The sequence below is a fragment of the Rhipicephalus microplus genome, chromosome 6, assembly GCF_043290135.1.
Source record: "Rhipicephalus microplus isolate Deutch F79 chromosome 6, USDA_Rmic, whole genome shotgun sequence".
In the NCBI taxonomy this organism is placed as follows: Eukaryota; Metazoa; Arthropoda; class Arachnida; order Ixodida; family Ixodidae; genus Rhipicephalus; species Rhipicephalus microplus.
The window spans coordinates 180,325,603-180,347,867 of NC_134705.1; the positions used below are offsets into that span (position 1 = coordinate 180,325,603).

Here is a 22,265-nt window from a genome sequence, read left to right on the forward strand (position 1 = left end):
CTTAAGATAGTACAGGCGATAACATTGGCAGGTGATGTAAGGGGAAAAATCGTGTCATAAGGTGTCGGCAGTGATGTTATTTAGTTGATATATGGAGGTCGATGTGCATGGACGGATGAAATAGAAACTTGTCCATGATAAAACAAGCGCTAAAAATACACACACTTAGAGAGGACACAGACAAGCGTTTACCAGCAACCGAAAAATTTATTTCGAGCGAACAATACTACATCTCACGCATGTACGTCATTCCCAACTTCCCCTGTCATCATCAACAACGTTATATAACAAAATTCCACTCCCATAATCGATGGAACACAACCGGAAACAAACACGTGTCAAGAACTAAGAAAAGAAAACGTAAGACAGAATGCTTTTTTTTTTCTAGTTGCTAGTAAGCGCTTATCTGTGTCCTCTGTGAGTGCACGTATTTTTAGCGCTTGTTTTATCATGAACCTTTACCAACACGCCCAACTGGCAGTCATCCTAGAAACTTGTCGCAGTGGCTGCAGCAAAACTCGCCATGTCCGCACTGGAACTGCCGCACAAGCAGTTCGCCCGTATCGGAATAGCAGCGCAGGTCGAGTAGGAACCCTTGTTCTGGAAGAGGACGACAAAGAAGAACAACGAAAATTCTTGGTAAGCTAGAAACAAAGCCAATGAATAGGAATGGACGCTGCCACTTTGAATTTCGCGCGCGGGCTCGCCGTGACGCCCCCATATTTTAATGGCGCCTTATGGTTTCCTAGTTAATCCTTTCTAGGAAGTGAACTGTACCCCGCCACCCTGAAAGAAAAAAGAATTCTGGCTAAGTTCTTGCCCCCAATATACTACGATTTTTTAAGCCTGCAAAGTTTATCCTCCGGGCGATCTTAGAATACAATGCAGTTCGAGACTACAAAATGGCTAGCATTGGTTCAACCCTTTGTCCATTGGTGGAGGGGTGGAAAGTATTGGTGGATCCCCCCCCGCGCCTGAAGCGTGTCTCAGCACCCCCACCCTTCTCTCTAGTGCCCGTCGTTCATCTCCCATTAACGACTAGGATAAATGAGCGTGGCCGAGAATTCCTGTGTCTTGACAGTGTTAATGTAACCACTGCGAGCACAATTCCATAATGTTAAGGTTGCGGCGGGTTGTTGTGATTATTACACGAACGGCAAGTCTGGCGAGTTTGACCAAAGAACGTGGTTGATCCCTCTTTTTAAGAACCCAATAAACACGAAAGTGAAACGTGTTCCTGCAGATGTAGTTGAGCATGCGTTGTGCATTGTTTCGCCATGAAAGCGGATGAATGAATGCTGCAGCAACAAATTGCAATGTCGTGCGAATAACGACAAGCAGCTCGCAACTTGCTGCGCGCACATCAAGCAGAAAACGCGCACGAAATGAGCATGCGCAGGACGGGCACGGACAAGCAACTGTCGCAGTTTGACACTTAAAGCACGCTGCTCAAACACAAAGAAAGACGCACAGGTATACACAGTACGAGCTTGAACAACGGTCCCAATTCTTACTTCGTGTGTGAGCAGCGCGCTCCTTCCGTAAACGCGGCTGCGGCAGTGAGCGAAATGACGTTCGTGCTCTCTTTATAACTTCAAAGCAATTTTACGGTATAAGCGCAAGATGTACTAAGTGTCCGAATCCCGAGATAAGCGCGCGCGCGATCCACCACGCTACAGAACATCTATACGCACTCTGACCACGCCATGCGGAGGCGCACACGCACAGCAAAGCGTTAAGTCCCTGGTTATAGCGAAGCGTGGGGTGGCACGCTTAAACTGGTAGGTGCTCTGTGGCGCGCGCTCGTCGTGCCATCTCGCTACTGATAACGGAAATGCACTGAAGTTGGCGAGTTCAGAGGACCGCCAGCGGTACATGGTGCATATGAATGGCTCGCCGTTAAGATATAAGGGAAGGGTTCGCTCTGTAGTGGTTAGCGTCGCGCGATGGGAGCGCGAGGGCGCTGGTTCGACGCGTGGCTGCGGGACTTTTCCTTTCCGTTTCTTTCTCTGCAATGTGTTGGTAAATATTTTATGACGTCATATCCGTGACGGAAATATATGTCACGAATCCACGGTAGACACCGCGGCATCTTGTTAAAAGCATGTTGTTACTGTAAAAGCATGTTGTAACTATCTTGTTAAAAGCATGTTGTGGTGAGCTTGAGAGGAGCGAGTGCCCCTTTTGCAGCCCTCCCCCCAATATTACTGCAGTACTTTTCCAGACTCTATAGTACTATAACTATAGTTTTACTTCAAGCGACGACCACTCCCTCTAAAATCAGTGGCTGGATCCGCCGCTACTCCTGGCTAGAGCTACTCTTCTCCACGACGACTCAAACTAGTAAGAATGGTTCGAAATACTCGTCCACCAGCCGGCGCGTTCGGTCTGCGGGTTTTCGCCTTTTAGACTGGAAGGTGGAGTTTCGGTCTTCAGTTTGAGTGAGTGTGACTTTTGTCATCGTAGAGTTTTATACAATAATTACTGTATGAAACTCCATGCTTGGGATTTAGCTCAACCACATGGTTGCACCGTAGCACTAAAAGTTAGTGTGCTGGTGATTTGCGGGTGCTCTGCTGACCGTGTTTGAGTGGTGAATGCAGCAGTTTTAAGGCTCTACAACGAGAACAAGAAGGTATGCAGGTCATGTTCCCCCCTCCTTGATCATGTATTAGCCCTATAATTTTAGCGGTAGCACTTGGTCACGTTATTACGTACATTTTTCAACGCCTCCGGCACATTAAAAAAACAATCCAAAAAATCATCTATAACAGATGTGTTCACGCGCCATCTTTTGACCAATATTAAAGTTAGTTTTGAAAGAGTTTTGCAAAACTTAATTCAATAGTTAGTTTTTCTTTTCCCAGCAGGTGACACAGTCCTTGTTTAGTTCCCTAAGTGAGCCTGAATATTGTGTCTTAGAGTACTAAACGTTACGCGCGCTTTTTTGCTGTAATGTGTGGCTCCTTTTATGGCTCCGCTGTTCACGGTTCACAACCACAAGTGCGGATCTGAGGTAGCTGAGGCAGCCGGTACTTAGCGTAGCCGTGTTTTGCTGTTTGCATATTGCAGCGTATAGTTATTAGTGCGAAGAAAGCGACGATGGCTCCCACGTTCCCAGTGCCCGGCGAATCCGCTCGTTAAATCCAGGTGAGTGCAAGACGCTCGTGTTTTTTTCCGTGGACCGAACAAGGCGCCCGCTGAAATCTGTTGGCGCGAGGCTTAGTAACGTGTCGAGACATTGCGATTCCTTGCCTTGTGTTGTATGATGTTGTTCTCCTCCTATCTGCATTACCGCTGCATGTGAAAACGGTTACAACGTAGCGAGATAAAACTCCTCCGGTCTTGCGTTGTCCACGACGAAAAGCTCCCTCGAATCTTCGCCGACTTCGCTCTTGTTGTGTTGTGTGTGCCGGGTCATAGACGTATGTTATGCTTTTCCATTGTCACTCTCTCCGTTTTTGAAAGCACTTTCGTGGACACTGGGATCTGCAGGTTGACACGAAGTTAGGCTTGTCGTGTCCGGCAACCGTGTATATTGCGATAAATCGAGGATCGCTTGTAGGACAAATGCATCTCTAATGCCGCGTCAAGAGACGCACGTTTGCTTCGATGTTTGAAACCGCTAATTTTCCCATAATTTCTGCCAAGTGCACAGTAAAGTCTTGCGCGAATACGTGATAGGCAAAAGTAGCACCAATATGATATTGCTATCGTTACCCAGCAAGTGTTCGTTTCCAGATGCGTCCTGCCCCTTCACGAAAACATTTAACAGAGGCGTACTCCGTCAAAATTTTGCACAGCGATCTCTGAAAATTAAAAGCTTCGTAAAGGCTCGTTCATCTGAAGCCGAGTGATGTTCTAGCTTCTTTTTGTCTCCGGCGGGTTTCCAAGTTTATTTTGCAAGCGTGAGTTGTCAGTTTGTTGGCGTGTTACGTTCGGTCGTAGCTTTCGGTGCTACATTCATTGAGCATTGTAAAGCGCTAGCCTCTATTGTGTATACTGGCCGCAGGAGGCAGTTTTGATTACTACAGTCCGACCTCAAATTATTCGCTCGCCCAGAATGAGCCGATCGCGATTGAGTTATTCGATTTTGCCGACGAGTTTCAATTGAGAGCGCCCCGCTTGTTAACGGCAGTGTCAGATTATCAAATCAATCGGCCGCCTCGTTGCGCTGGTCAGATACCTGATTGTCAGATACATGAAGAAAAATAGTTCTCTTCTACCCGACGTTGCATAGCACATACGTCATTGTGTTTCAATCTGAGACTGGTAAATTGCTAGACTGCGTGTTAAGTGCGCGATGATGTGTGCAATACAGTCGAACTGGCATATAAATATCGAAGTGCATATCAAACAAAATCTTTTTTAAAAGTTTTTTGTATATAACGTCTTATATGTCGAATAACCTATATATAGCAGCCTTTTGTGATCCCCTGCACATTTGATGTATTCGTGTTTGACTGTAGTTAATAATTTAGTTGCATAGATAGAGAAGGGCTCCTGTAATAAATGCCGCTCTTTGATGCCTTACGTTATGCTTTTAAAAACTGATGTACACACAATAACGAGCAAAATTGTTGGGAACTTAGCACCAGCGCTAAATAAGAACGTTTCTTTTAACACAACTACGCTTGTGTAGCATGCTTCAGTACATCTCATTGGCCAAGACTGCTTTTCATTATCAATATTTTTTTTGCACGCTTTACAAAAAAGGAACTGGAGACAGTGATGAAAGACGTACGAAACACACCAGTGCATGCTTTGTGCCGGCGTATTTTGTACGTCTTTCATGACGGTTCTCAGTTACTGTGTTCAGTTCTTTTTTGCATGTTTGCGCCCGGAATGTTGATCACGTTTAACCAAGTGTTCATTGTTAAGTTTTTCTTAGGGGCTCGTAGGCTAGATGAATCCATTTCAGCCTACTTACTTGTGCTCTAAAGAAAAATCTTTTAGCAGCACCAACTTAGACCATAAAGTTTGGCTGATGAGTTTGCACAGTGTAAATAGAAAAATGGTGTTGTGATAAAAAAAGCAAACTTGCTACACATGTACCATTTTACATACCAGAATCACATATGTGGCTAAGTTCACCTTATAAAGCATGGTAAAACGATCATGCTACTAACACATCTTCTAAGTTCTCAAAAAGCTGCACACTTCCTGCTTCATAGAGAGTGATGCTCCCAATTTATAAACTCCTTAAACATTAACCGTGTTGATATTGGCAGAACCCGGTCTTGAGTTTTAAGATATTGTACCATCAATGTTGTCACGCCATGAGGCGAAAATTCTTGAGGCTCGTGTGCCTAGAATTCTGTGCACGTTAAAGAAAACCAGGCGGTTGATATTTTCAAAGCTTTCTACTACGGTGTGCTTCGTATCGGGGCTTGGGGATGTTAAACTCCAGTAATTATAATTATAATGAAGTTGTATATTTCATTTAATAATGATGTTATATAAATCAATTATAATGATGTTGTGATGTCACGAGACACAGCGAAATTAGTTGTGTTTAGCGGCAAGGCTGGACATACGGGGAAGAAAAAATTACGCTGCATGTTTCTTCTGGCAGGGCTCGCTTGTTGCAGCCTCGGTGATCGCCGGGACGAAACTGGCTGCCTCTCTTGTATTGGGATGCCTTGATGTACTATAATGAAATCCCCCGTGGGTGCCTGACTCGGAGACGACCTATGAAGAACTCTGTAATGTGCCAGACTTGCGTATTGTGCCAAGGCACTAAATATTTATTCTGTTGGAAATAAGTACTGTTGCAGTATGCTGGCAATGTTTATAGTATTTAATCTTGATTAAGTTGTAATTAAGTATTTATTTTGAATCACTAATTCTCTGTTTTTGCATAGATAGATTCATATCTCATACTAGAAATGCAGTGTTTGGGTATGTTAATTTTGAGAAAAGAATATTTATACTTTTGACATGGCTCGCGGAAAGCAGCGTGCTGAATGACTCATTGAATGTGGTAGTGCCTTCAGCCAAGCGACCACATGCAATAGTTTGCTGTAAAACATAGTTTAATGAAGCTGGATTTATTGTGAAGCAGGTTCAGGTCATGATGTGCAGTGATGTGCCTGCCATGCAGTTTCCACCCTTCTTTACCTCCGCGGCTGCGATGACTGTTTTGGCCGTCGAAGTGCTGCCAACATAACACCATCGAAATAAAAAATATATATGTATTCTTGCTTCGCTATATGATATCACAGCGACAATGGTTTTACTTCGTATTTTTTTCTTGCTTTTTGTTTCTTAGCTAAATCGTTCAGAGCGCTTTCGACGGCCAAAGCGGTTGTTGCATCCGCGCCGATAAACAGGGCTGATAAACAGGGATTAGTATTGCAAGGCCGGCACATCAGTGGTGCCGCGCATGCTCAGATGTGGCTTATTTGCGACTGCAGATGTTGCCCATGCTGTTTCGCACATGGCGCTTTGTCTTTATTAGGCCAGGGCACTAATTATTCTGTTGCAAATAGAGTATCTTGATTAGGTTGTAATTAAGTATATACCCTTGATCACTCATTCTCTGTTTTTGCATAGATTCATATCTCAGACTAGAAATACAGTGTGTTTAGTTATGTTAATTTCGAGCAAAGAATATTTATGCTTGTAACATGGCTCGCGGAAAGCAGCGTGTTGAATGACTCGTTGAATGTGGTAGTGCCTTCAATAAAGCGACCACATGCAATAGTTTGCTGCAAAACATAGTTTAATGAAGATGGATTTATTGTGAAGGAGGTTCAGTTCATCCAAGCCGTGATGCATCTTTCTTAGCCCCTAGTTGATGCAACAAGCAAAGGCAAGCTGTGTCCACGTATTTGTACGAGCTGTCTGCAAGTTGAACACTGTGCTATGCAATGTTATGCAATGTCAGTACACGTTTAAAAATGCCAAATGGTCGAAATTTTTGGAGCCCTCTGCTATAGTGTCTCCCATGATCACATCGTGGTGTATTCGGGTGTATAACCCCAGAAAATATTCCGACAGAGGTGGAAATGTTATAGGCCCGTGTGCTCAGATTTGGGTGCACGTTAAAGAACCCCAGGTGTCGAAATTTCTGGAGGCCTCCACTACGGCGTCTCTCATAGTCATATGGTGGTGTTGGGAAGGTAAACCCCACGTATCAATCAATCAACCCCAGAAAATATCAACAGTGATGTTCGAATTTATATGAGTGCGCATGCTTCACAGTTCAGAACTGCGGGGGTTACATGGAAGGTGGAAAAACCTGATGCGAGAACTTGCAAGGAGATAGATGTGTGTGCTGTGTTTCTTGTGATGCGAGAACTTGCAAGGAGATAGATGTGTGTGCTGTGTTTCTTGTCGGTAAACAGTTTAGTTGGAAATGAGCACAACAAGGCGCCTTCGTGCCTCTTATTTGTCCTTGGTCACTGTGCGCTATGCCTGTGAAGCCGAATGTATAGTTAATGTAGTGTAATGAATCAAGTAGTATTTAATCAAGACAGTGACCCCTTCGAATTGCTACATGACTGCCTGCATGCTACAATTATCTGTAACGACCTGGCAACTAGCGGAATAAGTCTTGAAAAAACACAAGCGTAGGACACACATTCTGCCAAGTTATCATTTTTTTATAATATAGGTTTTATTTCTAGAAAAATTTCAAATCATGACTTGAAAAAGAGCATGAATTTGCATATCACAAAGTTTTAATGCGCTTTGGAGTGCTCTCGAAAACTGTGTGAATGGCTGTTGTAGATTCAATAAAGTATTACAGAGTTTAGGGTATTGAGCACAGTTACCATTACCAAGTAAACAAAGGTTTAAAAAGGGGGACTAAGATTATTCTGTACATTGCGAGTAATGACCACCTAGGAAAGTCCAAATATGTATAGTCTGGCATAGTTTGCAAGTAAGCATCAGTGCAGGGGGTACTTGCTAGGGTGCTGCCCCTCACAGCTTGAAAAGAAGAGCGAGGGAGATCAAGCTACCCTCCATGACTCACACTGCGGCTTTCTGCAGTACATTTAATGTAGCCTTTCTCATTCGTCTGAATGAGCTCTTGTGATGGAGTTTTGTGCTTGGCTTTTAACTTTTCACTAGTTAGCTGTAAATGAAATGTAGTTGGTTTCTGCTTAGCACAGTTGAAATCGTTAAAGAAAGCGATGCTATGATTTCTCTTTATCCTTTCTTCACCGACGGCGAGCTGCGCTTGTCCGTCGGTGAAGAAAGTCATGGAGGGAGATCAAGCTACCCTCCATGACTCACACTGCGGCTTTCTGCAGTACATTTAATGTAGCCTTTCTCATTCGTCTGAATGAGCTCTTGTGATGGAGTTTTGTGCTTGGCTTTTAACTTTTCACTAGTTAGCTGTAAATGAAATGTAGTTGGTTTCTGCTTAGCACAGTTGAAATCGTTAAAGAAAGCGATGCTATGATTTCTCTTTAACCCTTTCTTCACCGACGGCGAGCTGCGCTTGTCCGTTATGAACAAATCATTTGGGGGCACCGCACTAAAGCTACCCCGATTCATATTGCTGTGTTCTTCTCTCTTGCCGTCAGACAGTGTAGTACTGTGGTAAAAAATTCAAAACTCAGTTAATCATGGATATTGGTCAAGTAAGGACTTGATTTATCTTACTGAAATCAGAAAATGGTACCCTCTTCTGTGCACAAGTGATGGGTGCATGCTGGAACTGCTCCTTTCAAGGGAGGGAAAAAAAAGTAAAAAAAGGCTGCTCTTTGTCGAAGCTTCATGAAATGAAGAATTTCAGTTCTCTTGTGATTGTGGCACGGACTAGTCTTAGCAGCATGTTCTTTAAATCATTGGATTTATACGATGACCGCTTTTCGACATATCAGCAGTGGACGCCCTTAGATGTAAACGAACCCACACTGGCACGTGCAAGGTTGTTTTGACAGACTCGTTTCTTTGTATTTTATTTTTTAAATTTCGAACTCGTTTGTTGCTCTAAAGACTGAAGAAATCGGGGCATTTTTTTTGGGTGCAGTGCAGTGAAGCCAATCCCTTGCACATAAAAAAAAATATTTTGCGTGTATCTTGTGTGTAAAGTGGCTTTGAATAATCAAATAGACCCCCCTCCCCCCCAAAAAGTATGTGTGTATTCCTTTTGAACAGAAAGCTATGTTGCAGAAGGGTTAGTGCGCTATCTACTGTACTTTGTGATGTAGCTTCTCTCATTTGTATTAGTGGGCTCTTTTTATTGGCGTTTCTTAATAAGAGGTAAACAATTGTGCTAATTGTGAATTAAATATAGCTGCTGTTTGCTTAGCACAATGGAAATCATTCAAGAAAGTTTTGCTGCTTGTGGATTTGTTCGTGCTTATGGGATTGGCTCTGATATCTTGTGCAATGCTTTTACGCAGGTGCGAATTGTGCTCCTTTTTGTCTTCGATGCGCGTGCAACGTCTGGCGGCTTCTATCGCAGCAGAGCCACAGTGAGATACAACGACCACGACGAAAGACATGTTCTTCCAGTCGCGCTCGTCGCGCGACAACATGTGGCATGAGGCCAGGAAGCAGGAGCGCAAGATACGCGGCATGCTCGTCGACCTCAAGAAGCGGGCCGAGCGCCGGAAGGAGTTTTACGAGCGGATCGTGAGTGCCTTCTTTTTGTGTTGAATTCGCGTGGACGACACCTGTGCAAGAGATGACTAGGCAGTATTTTTCGTGTCGCATAAGTGTCTGGGATAGCTGTGGGTTTGGGCCTCACTGGCACAGTCTTTTTTTTTTTTTCTTGTCCACTTCATTCCATTTTATGTCCCAATTACTACCCTCCAGTAAAAAATGACAGACTTGGGCGACCCCTAAATAAAGGGGCCCTGAAACACTTTTTCAAGTAAACATGGAATGAATTCAATGGAAGAGCTTATTGCCTTACGAATTCAAAGCCGCAGAAAATTTTAAGAATCTGTCCAGTGCGAGTGGAATTACAAAGGTTTGTCGCATGCTGCCATTGCATTCTCTCTTCTCTCGTCCCGACGAAAGCGCTGGAAGCTAAGCAGGGAGGGATGGCAGGGCCACAGAAAAACGTCACGCGCCCATCGTGACCTTGAGCCCCTCCTTTTTTTTTTCTTCGAATGCGCGGCTTTTTCAGTGTGATAGCGCGCGCACGTGCGTGAACAAGTAGCAGGCTCCCGCGGCGGTCTCTCTGAGCGTGCGTGCCATGTTCAAATTAGCCAATGGCTGATAGATGGGCTTACTACGTGTGAATTTGGGCCATATTGAGCGATTTGTTGAGAGAAGAGAAAGCAATTTTAGCTGACTTTGATAATTTATTATGAATTCCAGGCCGCGTGCTATGCTATAATATTTGGCTCACGTGTTATCAGGAGCCTCAACTACCGATCTGCAGCGTTTTCTGACCATGCTCAAAAAGTGTTGCAGGGCCCCTTTATAAGAGACACTGATCTGATGGACAACTGGGTGTAATGGACATGAGACAGCCTGCATTGAAATAGGGGTTAATTACGAAATCGGAATATGGTGTACTGCTCATGAGACTTCTCTTGTAAGGCACAAAGGCTGTTTCTCTGTGCATGTTTTTACTTGAAGGGCTCAATTGTATTGCGTCTTACATGCAATATTATGCATGCAATATCACATATGCAACATGCCCTTGGGGGCAGTAATGCATATGTAGTATTGTTCTTGGCTCGATGCTTTGTTGGATTCACTCAATGGTGTCTAACAAGGAAATAAACCCATAGGTCCCATGTTATGTTCAGTTTAACTTGTGTCGAATTGATTTGCTGGTGTACCGGTGCTGTCACCAGGCATTGTCAGCAGCGCAGTGGCACCTAAGAACAACTAAGATGGGCATCGTCAACAGGTTTAAGAGATGACAAAAAAAAATTATAAGATTAAAAATTTGTGGTGCATACCCCCTTTAGACCGCTTGCTGAACTGCTGTCATTATGAAGCTTCTTGTGAATGATACGAGAGGGAAAGCAGGAACTGGGCATATCTAGGAACTTTGGTCATGGCAGTTCAGTGGTTATGGGAAAAATATTTACAGCACATCTGTACTATAAAATACTATAATGGATTCTGCTTACAGGAAAGACTGTTTTCAAAAAAGGAGACCACTGCTTTCCTATGCCTTCTTGAAAAACTTTCTTTAGGAAGAAGTGTTTTGAGCCAATAGACTTTTGAGAGCCTGTTTATTACGTTTAGAAAACAGGCATGCGTCTTAAAGTGTGTCATGTACACAGCTTTGTACAACACTGCGTGCCTTCCATACATAAATGAAAACATGGCCTGTGACCTTGCCTTTCTTTGATGCTCTCGTAGAAGCAAGACCCAGCCCAGTTTCTTCAACTTCATGGACGACGCTGCAAGATCCACATCGACCTGGCAATCGCACAGGCGGCCGACAGCCCGGCCACTATGTAAGTCAACCACGAATGAAGTCTACACGGGGCAAAAAAATTCATGAGATGGAAGCTTGAAGGGGTGAAAAATTCTGAAAACACTGGGTGTCGCTGGCTTAAGCCACACGTCTTGTTCGAGGGTTTCTGATCTCTGCGAATGAAGTGTTCTTTATTAAACAGTGGCAGGTGCCACTTTTTTATTTTGAAATAGTTCGCATGCTGTGTGTTCACATTGAAGGCCTAATCACACTGAAGGATTGGCCAGTTGTTCACTTAAAGGAGCATTGACATCAAATTCACTCATGCCAAGATTTTTTAGTCTAGTAGCTATCGACCCCCTAGTAGCGATTTGCGACCTAAAATGCAACTGAGGGACAAATAACTATTGCTTTTAATGAATTGTATCACAGGTAAGTAGCACGACTCAAAATGGCCGGCAGTTCCACCGGGCGCTACCAGTGGTGCTACCTCCCGATCACCTCCATGTCTCACCACAGCTGACCACTTCTCCACAGAAAAGAATGAGCTGAAGCTCAGCTGCTCCACAAACATTTCAAATGCTAGGCGCACACATTCAGTTCTGCTTTGTCAATTGCATTGCCGTCTTCGCCGTAGAAAGTGTTGACTCGGGTTGAATAAAGTAGTCTGGAGCTAGGAATCGCCGTGATACGCGCAGTTAAGTTTTTGCTTCGATCGACTTTTATGTAGAACAGCGATCTTGAAAGGGATGCTGTTCCAAGCAGCAATGACGAGGTGCCCGAGGATGCATACTTTGACCGTGCTCGCTCGTGTGTCTAAATCAGCTATACAGTCGATCCCGAATACATGAAACTCGGATATATCGAATTATTGGCCAAATTGAACAGTTCAGAAATCTCCTTGAATTTCCCATGCAAATGTATAGGACCAGTGCACCCGTATATCGAACTGCCGCATAAGGGGACATCCGCTATATCGAACGCTGCAGCTCACTGAGGCCCGGAAAGTGCGTTTTTCCTAGCAAGTATTGATCAAGCTTTGGTCGCGTTCTAACAAGTTTCGATCCCTTTCAGCGCGCAGGTGACGGAAAGGCGGTGTTATGCCATCATGCTGACCGGGTTCGTTGCGCGGCGCTTATGAATGCATCGGTATGTTTGATGCACGATCTGCAGGTCTGAAAGCGCAGGCATAGTGTTTTAGATGCGAAGCAGCTCTTTGACTAGCCTGTGTAACGTTATCCCTCCGTGCAAACATGCCGCACGTTGCAGGTGTTGGCGCGATGCCAAATAGGTCACGCTGCGCATTGGCGTCGCGCTCCCCTCGCACTGCACGCTGACGTCACTTTCTCCCTCGCCTGTCGCACACTCGCTGCGGCGCCCGCAGCCTCGTCCATTCGCCTGCAACACCTGCCCGAACCACTGCTCGCTACACCACCAGCTCGTCGATTCGCACGCAATAAACCTGACGCGCACCAAACGTGCACGGTGAAACATGCCTGTATGTGTTGCCTACAAGACCTACGCCAGCCATCGCTTTAAATCTGGACGTGGGCAGTATTTACTTGAGTAGATGCACTGGAGATTGAGGATAAATTGGAGGTGGGATGTTTCTCTGCTCTTTTTGTTACTTTTTCTATGTCTGTGGCTCTTTTCTCGATGTTTCCCGCTGAACGAGGTGCGCACTACGCAGTTATAAGTCAAAGTGCCACGTCGGAGCTTGTTGTGCGAGCTTTTAGTCCTAGATGTCCTTTCAAGTGGCGATATTAGAGTCGTTTATGTGTTTGGCTAAGTAGGTTCCTTTGATCGTCACCAATATGATGAATCAGGGAGCAATCGGTGGACTCTTTTTGCCGTTTATTGCTGCAGGCACTACAGTTAAGCCTGCTTATAACGAAGCTCTATATAACGAATTCTTCGATATAACAAAGTTTTTTTATTCCCCGCCTTCGCTCTATGGAGGCACATGCATTTGCGACCTCTATGTAACAATGTAACAGCGGGAGACAACCATTGTGTAACGAATTTTCCCAACCGACAATCTAGAAATTTTGCTTCGCATTTCAGTACGAGCATGCATTTTCTGCGGCTGCCCGCCGCTGACGAAGCGCGAAGCGGCGGTGGCAGGCACACGGGCCATGTTTAACAGGCAGGCGGGCGTGCACCCTATATACCGGCATTGCCGCCGTTCTCGCCACCGCGGTCACGTGTGCGGTTGCTCCCCCTCCTCCCAGCTTTTAGTTATAAATGTTTGTTATATAGTTAGCTATATGTGGGGCCGCGCTGCATATAGGAGGTACTTTACTGAATAGTTTCACTGCACCCGCATGGTGTGGCCCCCAACGACGGTCAGCTTTGCTTTTTTTTCTTTATTGCAATACTGTACTGACTCGCATAATCTTAGCACTTTTTTTGGCAGAAAACCAATGCAAAGTTAGGGGTGCGAGAATTACGCGTCGAAAACTTTCCACGAAAACGTACAGAGCGAAAAAGAAAACGAAGTGGCCGCGAATCGTGATTCTCACGCTACCAACTTACAGCAAGCTTTGAGAAGTACTAATTAGAACTTACCTCAACAATAAAAGCACAGGTTCAACACAAGGCAAAATTTATTTGAGACACAAAAAGTGCAAGCGAATAGTCGAGAATCGGAATACCATACGCAAAGCTTGTGGGCGTTGCGGGCGTAGCGGTATCGTTCGTCGCTCAACAGGAGCCCTCAAAAGGTAAGCGTAGGACGTCAGTATTGGGTTGATGGCTATTCAACAAAATCGTCTGCAATTTCCTTCTAAAAAAATGAAGTTTACCATCGATCCCAGTTTTACGTACACGGCAGGCCCAACGCTTCTTAGTGGCTTTCAGCTGCCGTCACCAGTAGCGAACACAAAACTAGTTGGCTCCAAAGGGCCTACCGGCGGCCCTGTTGCCGTTGTTTAGTGCATGATCTATCACTTTAAACTTGAAAGCAGCCGTGTTGCTTCAGTATCGCCCCATGTCGTGACAAGATTACCGACACAACATACAAAACGCCGCAACACGTACTTGCCACTGTGGCTTGGCTTGGATTGTATTGAATCTCTGTGTAATAATAGTACGCTTGATGCTTAAGAGATGGTGCCAGATGGCACGTGCTATCATTATCAGTGGCTGGAACGAGCAGAGGACACTATTACGGCAGTTTTCGGGGGTGCGATAATTACTCGAGGAAAAAAAGAAATCGTATTCTTGTTGGGCGATGTGGGGGGTGCGAGAATTATGCGAGTGCAAGTATTACATGAGTAAATACGGTAGCAATTGTGTATATGGACAGTCTGGCTGGTTTTTATGCCTCCGCCGCTGTCATTCACATATCTGTATGTATGAAAACTCAGGAAAGAAAAGAAAAAAGCTGCCCTCCCTTTGCGGCCAGCTCGTCACGATGCGCAGACTCGCGTCCATCTTCCACGCATACTCTGTCCTGCGAATGGGGGAGGGGGGTTGACGCTTGTGCGCGCGCTTATCCTTCAGCAGGGAGAATCGCGTGCCTTCGACTTTGACCGGAATGATTGTGTTTAGTTGCGCACGAAGATCACTTCGCTCGCTGGACAGGTGCCGTTTGCGAAAAGAGTGCGCTTTTCAAACACAGCGAAGTAACAACTGGGGCACTTGTTTCTTTGGACTCATATCTGTACCTATGATTACGTTTCGTGCCTCGTTTTTTTTTTTTTTTTAACAGTGCGTTAAGTGTCCAGCGGTAAACGTTGTTAGTTCGATCTCATCCTGTGTATGTTCTTTTTTTGCGTCATTTGTGCAGGAGCAGCACGCTGCACGTTTTGATCTGCTTGCCGTTCTCATAGTTACATTCCAAGTTGTTATCACATTCATTGTCTCGCCCTTGCGGCGAAATTCTGACTTCTTAATTTCGGACAACCGTGTCCTCACCACCATGTCAGATTAGGCGCTGATGTAAACTCTCAGTGATCACGGTGTCGACGGATCTTTGGAGATCGACTCGTCACGCGCTTCCGTTTTGTGCCGCGCCGCGAGTTTGCAGGCTGGTAGCTTTTGCGATTAGCCAATTAGTTCCGGCAACACAACGACGTGTTGAATGCAATGCAATGAACGCGATAGAAAAAAATTGTAGTGTTATAAGAAGTTAGGCTGGCAGCCAACTTTTTTGGATCTGGTATCGCGGAACTCCTACAGAACGCTAGTGTGAGCAAATGCGGCCGCTTCAGGAAGAAGTGCTCTTTTCACACAGTCCTTTCGCGTTGAAACAGCACTGATAATCGCCGAGATAGCAAGCGGGCCAGCGATCATGACCGCCCTTGAAATCCAAGTTTATTATTGCTATTCAAAACCCGCCGTGAGTGTCCGTATAATTGCTATCGCGATATTAAGGCAGTTTTTACTGTAGAATAAGTGTTTTGGGTTAGCTCTGCCTTCAGTCCCAGTTTTGTTTAACTTTCGCTTTTATTTTCAGAATTTTTGTACCGAACCTGCATATATTTAAATCCTCTTTATAACGAATTTTTACAGGAATTTATAAATTTAGTTATATCGAGGCATAACTGTAGTTTTTTTATGAGTACTTGTGTACCTGTGTTTCAGGATGCCTTGGCAGGGGAACCGGGACGTCATGATCGACCGGTTCGACGTTCGAGCCCACCTGGACTCCATACCAGAGTTCAAGGCCTCTGGCGGAGGCCCAGAGTGAGCCTGCGTCTTTTACATTCCAACTCGGACAGTTGTGTATGACTGACAGGGCCATAACTAGGGAAAGTTGAGGGGCGGATCTGACACCCCCCAAAGTATTATCAAGCTAACTTTTCGAAAGTATTCATATGCCTTCACATCTACCCCCAGTTGCGAAAGTTAGCCGTTGTATGCATAAACACTTCCTAAAGGAATTCCTGAGTATGGCGCCGCTGACTGGAAATTGAGCTTTTACATGTATGACTTGTAGACCCGTACGTTGTTTCGATTATATTCATTTGCAAGCTCTCTTAAAGCTGGGATCAGCCTGGGTACACTCGACGAACATTGGATGTACAGAAGGTATCTTCGTGTTTTATGGGATGTTGTAATGAGAGTTGACGATACGCGCTGTGCCGAATTTCATTTCGTCTCAATGCATTCACGCTGCTGTACCGATCTTCAAAACAGGCTGACTGAAGAACAGAAGGAAGAAGAGAGGCAAATCAACTATGAGCGCTACCGCACACTTGTTCAGAACGACTTCTTAGGAGGTAAGCACTTGTCATTCTTTTGGCTCTCGCATTCGGATGGACAATTCAGTGCTGTATGCATCCTGCTGTGTTACGTTGCGAAAGTTCTGGGGTGCTGAGACAAGCATGGCCTTTTTGAGGGGAGAGTTCTACTTGATGTACTGTGTTACTGGAAGCACTTGCAGGGTGAGCATGGTTACAGCTGTATTAGTTAACACCATATAACATCTTGGCACGTGTAGTCAAAGACAGTATAGTAGTAAACTTGGTTGCACAAATAATAGGGATAAAGTTTCGCACTGTATGGGCACCAACCTTTGCCCTCGAAGCTACGGTCCCTGTTGATTATCATAAAGTGCTGTCCACATTTTGGTAAAATGCAGCAAGGATGAATAGAAAGATTGTGCCTGATGCCGAATCGAACAGTCTCAAAATTGAATCGCTTAATAAGTTAAGTAAGTAAATGGCCATATACAGATTTGCCAGTTGCCCGGCACAGAGCAGAAGCACAGTTTTTTTAAGACAAAGGTTTCATAAACATGTGGTTGTACTTGATAGTTATTCACAAATGTGACTGTGCATCTTCCTGCACTGTATAGAAAGGAGCACTTTAAATAAATATATTGCAAGTTGGTGCTCTTTCGTGTACCTCTTATTTCTCTGCCATGTGTTGCACTATTACCGTTTGGACAGTATGAACCGACTAACCCAACAAAATTTGTTCTATTATACTTCGAGGTGTCGCTCCTCCTGCAGTAAGAGCAGCATTTCTATTACTGGAGAAGCTTTAAATTGTTAACCAAGTGTTAACCAAGTGTCAACCAAACTGCACCATGCAAAACGTCGGTTGCCTCAAAATTTCTTTTTGTCTCCTGTAGTTCTTTTTTTTTTTTTTTGTGAGTGTGAAGAAACCGTGACCACGCCTTCTCCGCATGTCCCATGGTCCTGTGCAGTGTCAGAGGACAAGTTCTTGCATCAGATCTACTTGGAGGAACGCTTTGGTCCAATCGGGAAGCCTGTTGGCACCACGGAGGAGGAAAAGAAAAAGTGTGTCTCGTTTCGTTGGTTTTGGCTCGGTGCTGTCGTCCCGGCAGCGACGAATGTGGCGCTCCGCTGTCGCTTCACTAGGTTTTGGGTTCGAGTCCCAGCTAGTGAGGGCCACGTACTAAGTTCAGTTAGCGATGCTTCTTGTGTAAAAGCCACAAAACTGTGGAAAATTTTTGAATAGTGAGACTGCTTTGACAGCCAATTTGATTTCTGTTTTTTCCTTTTTTTCTTGTGCACCATAGTTTTGTCAACTTCTCAGTTTTTCCCTGACATATTCTCAGACCTGTTTATACAATTGATACTCTAATTATAATTCATTGAGTGTTAAACATTTGTAGGATCGTACAATGCCTCGAGTTCTTACGAATGAGCTCCTGATGTGGGTAATTTTTTTTCTAAAATGCCAGAAGTAAGTTTTTCTCCTAGAGTGTTTTTATATTATCGTTTGCCATGTAGCCAGCCCTATTCACTGCACTGTCACGATACCTCAAGCTTGAGCAATTCAAGACCATTTAGGCTGCCAATAGTTGAGACCCAGGGCATGCTCTTTCAGCGCCATATTGCACGTGTCTACTTTTGTGACAACTTAGAATTGGCACATACAATTTCATTGGTGTAATGATAAAGAAATTTTAGTGGTCACTATTTTTTTATGTTTAAGTTACCGCGTGCCTGTTGTCTCCGTTCTGATGCAGTCATTTCTGCATTGTCATCATTGTTCTCAATATTAAATTTAAGAGCTATCTGTAGACTCGCATGCTACCTTTAACAAGCGAATGAATTCGCTGTTTGTCCAGGCTTGCTGAGAAGAAAGCTGCGATTGGGTACACATACGAAGACAGCACACCTGTTCCCTCGACGTCGACCAATCACAATGACGAAGCAGAAGAAGAGGAAGATAAAGAGGACCTCAGTGATATTGATCTCGGTGAGATGACTAGCCTCCTATGGTGTAATGTTTCTTAAAAGTTTCCTGTAAGAGCGTGACTGCCTTCATCGTAGTGTGGTGCCTTTGTACTTATTTCTGGCCTTATCTTGTTTTATATCATATCCGTGGGCTAGTATCTTAGTTTGGTGATATAACTATGTACTGTATTTACTCGAATTCAACACGTTTTTTTTTTTAAGATTTTTGTTACATGAAGACCATTGTGCTATAATTGTGGTATCAATTATATCCTTGGTATAAGTGTGGTATTCGTTATAATGACAATTGCTTTGTAATCTGATACCAATATAACTATTTATTCTTCTTCGACGCAATGTAAAGTCGCCCCTCCGGTTACAGCCGTGGTTGTGTTACAATCGACTACGTCCGCTACTGCTGCTAAATGTTCCTATCGTTCATTTTTTAAAGTTCGCAGACACTCATTATTCTCTGCATCTCTTAACTCTGCATCTAATGGAATTTATGCTTGTGAAGTTGAACTTCTGCGAAGGTATTTAAAACTTCAGTTATCGGATTGCGGTCTAAAAATTCTGGTAATCACCAAGCACCAAGATAGTTCAGTAGCCATGGCATTTTGCTGGGCTTCATTGTTAGGGTGCATTAATCTTAGTTTAAAACCATTTCAGCCGTGTTGCGATTGTATTGAAACGTGAGAATGCTCGTTTCGTTGAAACTCGGGAAGCAACCGATGAAATTTAGAGTGTTGTTGCAGTGGATGTTATTAGATGCTGTAGAGAACTTGATCTGTACGCACCGATCAATCGGTCATTTTTAAATTCTTTGTATCAGATGTCACCGTCGACGTGAACGAACTCACCATGGAACAAGCGCGGGAGATGAACGACCACTCGCACTCCTATGGCATGGAGTCTACGGATTTCATCTCGTAAGTGATGCTGATGCTTGTTCTAATGCCAAGGTTGCGTGCTGGGCACCATTGGGAAAACTATAGTTTGCTAGAATTTTGTACTTCTTTATGTTGGTTTATCAGGAAGGTTTCTATTGTCAAATTCTGACTTCAGCCACAGTGTCTGAAAAGCCTTAGTTAATCCTTAGTGATCCAGAAGCACTGAAATTTTGGCGAGTTTGTACATAAACATAGTGGTAATAAGCGTGCATAAGCATACAAGAAATGTGAGACAGTCACACGAACAAGCGCTTAGTGGTCTGTTGTCTGTATATTTGTCACTAAAAGGGCGTAGATTGGCCAATGAAGTGTTGCAACTTTGCCATTAGCTGTCCTCTGTGTAATACGCCATGGCGAGGTTGGCTATCTTGCTTTGTTTGTTGTTGGGTTTGCTGCGAGAGTGTTGTCGGTGTTCTTTCGTAGGTACCTCCACCTGGACAAGGAGGAGCAGGAAAGGTTGAAACAGGCCAGAGAGCTCGAAGAGGAGAAAGCCATGTACTCGGTAAGGGCGATAAAATTTGGTTCTTGTTATGGGATCTTGTAATGTAATGTGTATGGCGGTGCGGTCTTAGTCTTGTGAATGTAGCTCAATTGTCAAGCTTGCATTCTTTTTTGGAAGGATGTTGAGGAGCTTAGCTTACTTATTAAAGCGGAACACTTGAAGTCGAAGCGCTCTCTGGAGTAGCCTAAACTTAACACTGATTTTCGGGATTATGATTAGAAGAAAGTACTGCAGTTGAACTACTGTAGCACGCCGAAACTATTGCACAAAGCTATGGTCAGTGCAAAACGATAAACTGAACGATCAGTTTTCAGAGAAAATTCTTGGGAAGCCATTACAGGCTTCAAATTGAAAGCGAGACAGCGCTTAATGCGGGATTCCAGCATTGGCGAGCACCCACTAATGTTAGCAAGCGCAAGTTAATTCTTGCTAGTGTTTGCCATGGCTTCTTAGTGTTGCCTGTGCATGGTGCAGACTGCGCACATGACATTTCAGCTTTGGCGAAGTGGCTGGCCGCAGATCTTTACGATTGGGCCGGTCCTGTGAAGCACATATGCATTCTACTTTGTGGTGCACATATTTTATACTTTTGTGCCTTGTTATCTGACACTTTTCGTACTGTGTGTGTTGCTGAAATAGAAAACGGAGCTACTGGTTGGCAGTCGTTTGTCTTTTGTTTGTGTATTGCTCATAAAATTCGAAGACGAGGTTGAGTAGTGATTAGCGCTTATCTTGTTCCTTTCTTAAAGGGGTCGTAAGTCAACCTTCCGGAGCAGTGATAAAACACATCTCGCCGATAGCAGACACTGCTGTTAATGTAATCTCCACATCCGGCAGTCATGCATGGCCCATAGAGTTTAGAACTGAAGTGCAAAATTGTCAATCCCGCAGGCACCCCCTCTTTCTAGTAAAGTCTGTGTTCATCTGCTTCAAAACTTGCGGCACCTGCTGTTCAATGCCTAACTGCAGATAGCATGCAATTAGCTAGTAGCTGACATGATTCAGAAATGAAGTTTGCACCATATGCACTTTTTCTACACGGGGTGGCGTCGCATCTCAACGGATAGTCAGCTCCTAAGTGTGCCAGCATTACACAACTAGCCACACGCGCGCAGGAATCGCAACGGGAGCGAGTGATTGCATTTCCTCGCACATGCTCAAGGTATGCGCCGACTTGACTTCTTTCGCCCGGCGCATCTCGCCACATGTAGCTCCCAGTGTGCTTGTCGAGACAAGAGAAGATTGAAAGTGCTTGAAGTGCAAGACAAACCCTTGTAACTACAGGTTTTCCCGCTCAATTTAATCCAAGTGCCAGCGTAAATAATCCGCGCATCATTGAACTAATCTGAGCCCCAAGCTATTTAATGACTGTTCCAAACATTTAATTGAAGCCCCAACATATTTAATCCAATTGACAACTCGATTAAGCCGTGTGCCAGTAAGTTTAATCCAAGTGCCACCTTGTTTGATCATATTGCCAACAGCTTTAATTCAGGTGCCAGTCAGTTTAATCTGTGCACCAGCAACGTATAGCGTGCCACTTTATACACTCTAAATGCCGTAATAATGTTAACATGGAGTGACAGGAAGAACTTTTCGCTCGCCTATAAATGATTGCGCTTATGAAAGAAGGTGCAGTGCTATTTTCCCCTAACGGTTTGGTGTCATAGCCTCGAGTTCAAAAACACAGTGCGTATTAATTGCATTTACGGGTAATAAATGTATTTGCTTAAAGTCTATGTTAGTCTGTGCTTCATAGCTACTGTATTATCCTGGCTCATCATAACACCATCGCATATGCAGACTCGTGTCGATCGTCTGCTCAGCAGAAAGCATTTGGTTGCTTATTCGCTGAGGCGTGCGCAGTCGCCTGCTCAGCCCGGTGAGAACGATAGTGACCGACAGATTATATTTATCCGTTCTTGAAATCGGAAATAACCATTTTACACCAAGGCCACATTTATTTGTGTTAATGTGGAATTAAGTTTTTTTTTTTATGAAAGCATCGAAGGAGATGTTCCTGTTCTCATGTATAACAGACGACGCTAGTGTTGCTACAGCGTGTTTGCTTGAAACACGTGTGTTTTATCAGATACACATAGTTTTGTTTGAATAAAAAGATAACAGCGAATATGAATGTAAAATATGACTTCCGTTGTGCACATCAGGATCATAAGTGTTCGTCTCATGTGCACTGCAGGACGAAAAGCTCTTCATATTATCTCCAATTCGCTCTGTCCTGTGAGGGCCTCCTAGTTTCTTGAGAATGTACCCGCTATACCTCATTCTCATGAACTTATAATGTACGC

At 44.2% G+C, this 22,265-nt stretch overlaps 1 protein-coding gene across 8 annotated transcripts in view; it reads left to right on the forward strand.

Annotated features, from left to right (window-relative positions):
• Positions 1 to 508: 508 nt before the first annotated feature.
• The window catches only part of LOC119168270 (uncharacterized), a 50,576-nt gene continuing 28,819 nt past the window's right edge, over positions 509 to 22,265 (forward strand). For 4 of the 8 annotated variants that reach the window (XR_012884367.1, XR_012884368.1, XR_012884369.1 and 1 more), the window contains exons 1-9: positions 2,963 to 3,150; positions 9,363 to 9,594; positions 11,290 to 11,387; positions 15,935 to 16,036; positions 16,490 to 16,572; positions 17,505 to 17,598; positions 18,396 to 18,526; positions 19,337 to 19,433; positions 19,878 to 19,956. Coding sequence is in view for 5 of the 8 variants with exons in the window: in XM_075867199.1 (XP_075723314.1) it covers positions 9,463 to 9,594; positions 11,290 to 11,387; positions 15,935 to 16,036; positions 16,490 to 16,572; positions 17,505 to 17,598; positions 18,396 to 18,526; positions 19,337 to 19,433; positions 19,878 to 19,956 (816 nt within the window). In the remaining 3 variants the exon portion in view is untranslated. Of the gene's footprint in view, positions 640 to 2,318; positions 2,442 to 2,962; positions 3,151 to 5,575; positions 5,706 to 9,362; positions 9,595 to 11,289; positions 11,388 to 15,934; positions 16,037 to 16,489; positions 16,573 to 17,504; positions 17,599 to 18,395; positions 18,527 to 19,336; positions 19,434 to 19,877; positions 19,957 to 22,265 lie in introns of those variants that run through there. The other 4 variants (XM_075867196.1, XM_075867198.1, XM_075867197.1 and 1 more) reach the window with 4 other exon arrangements.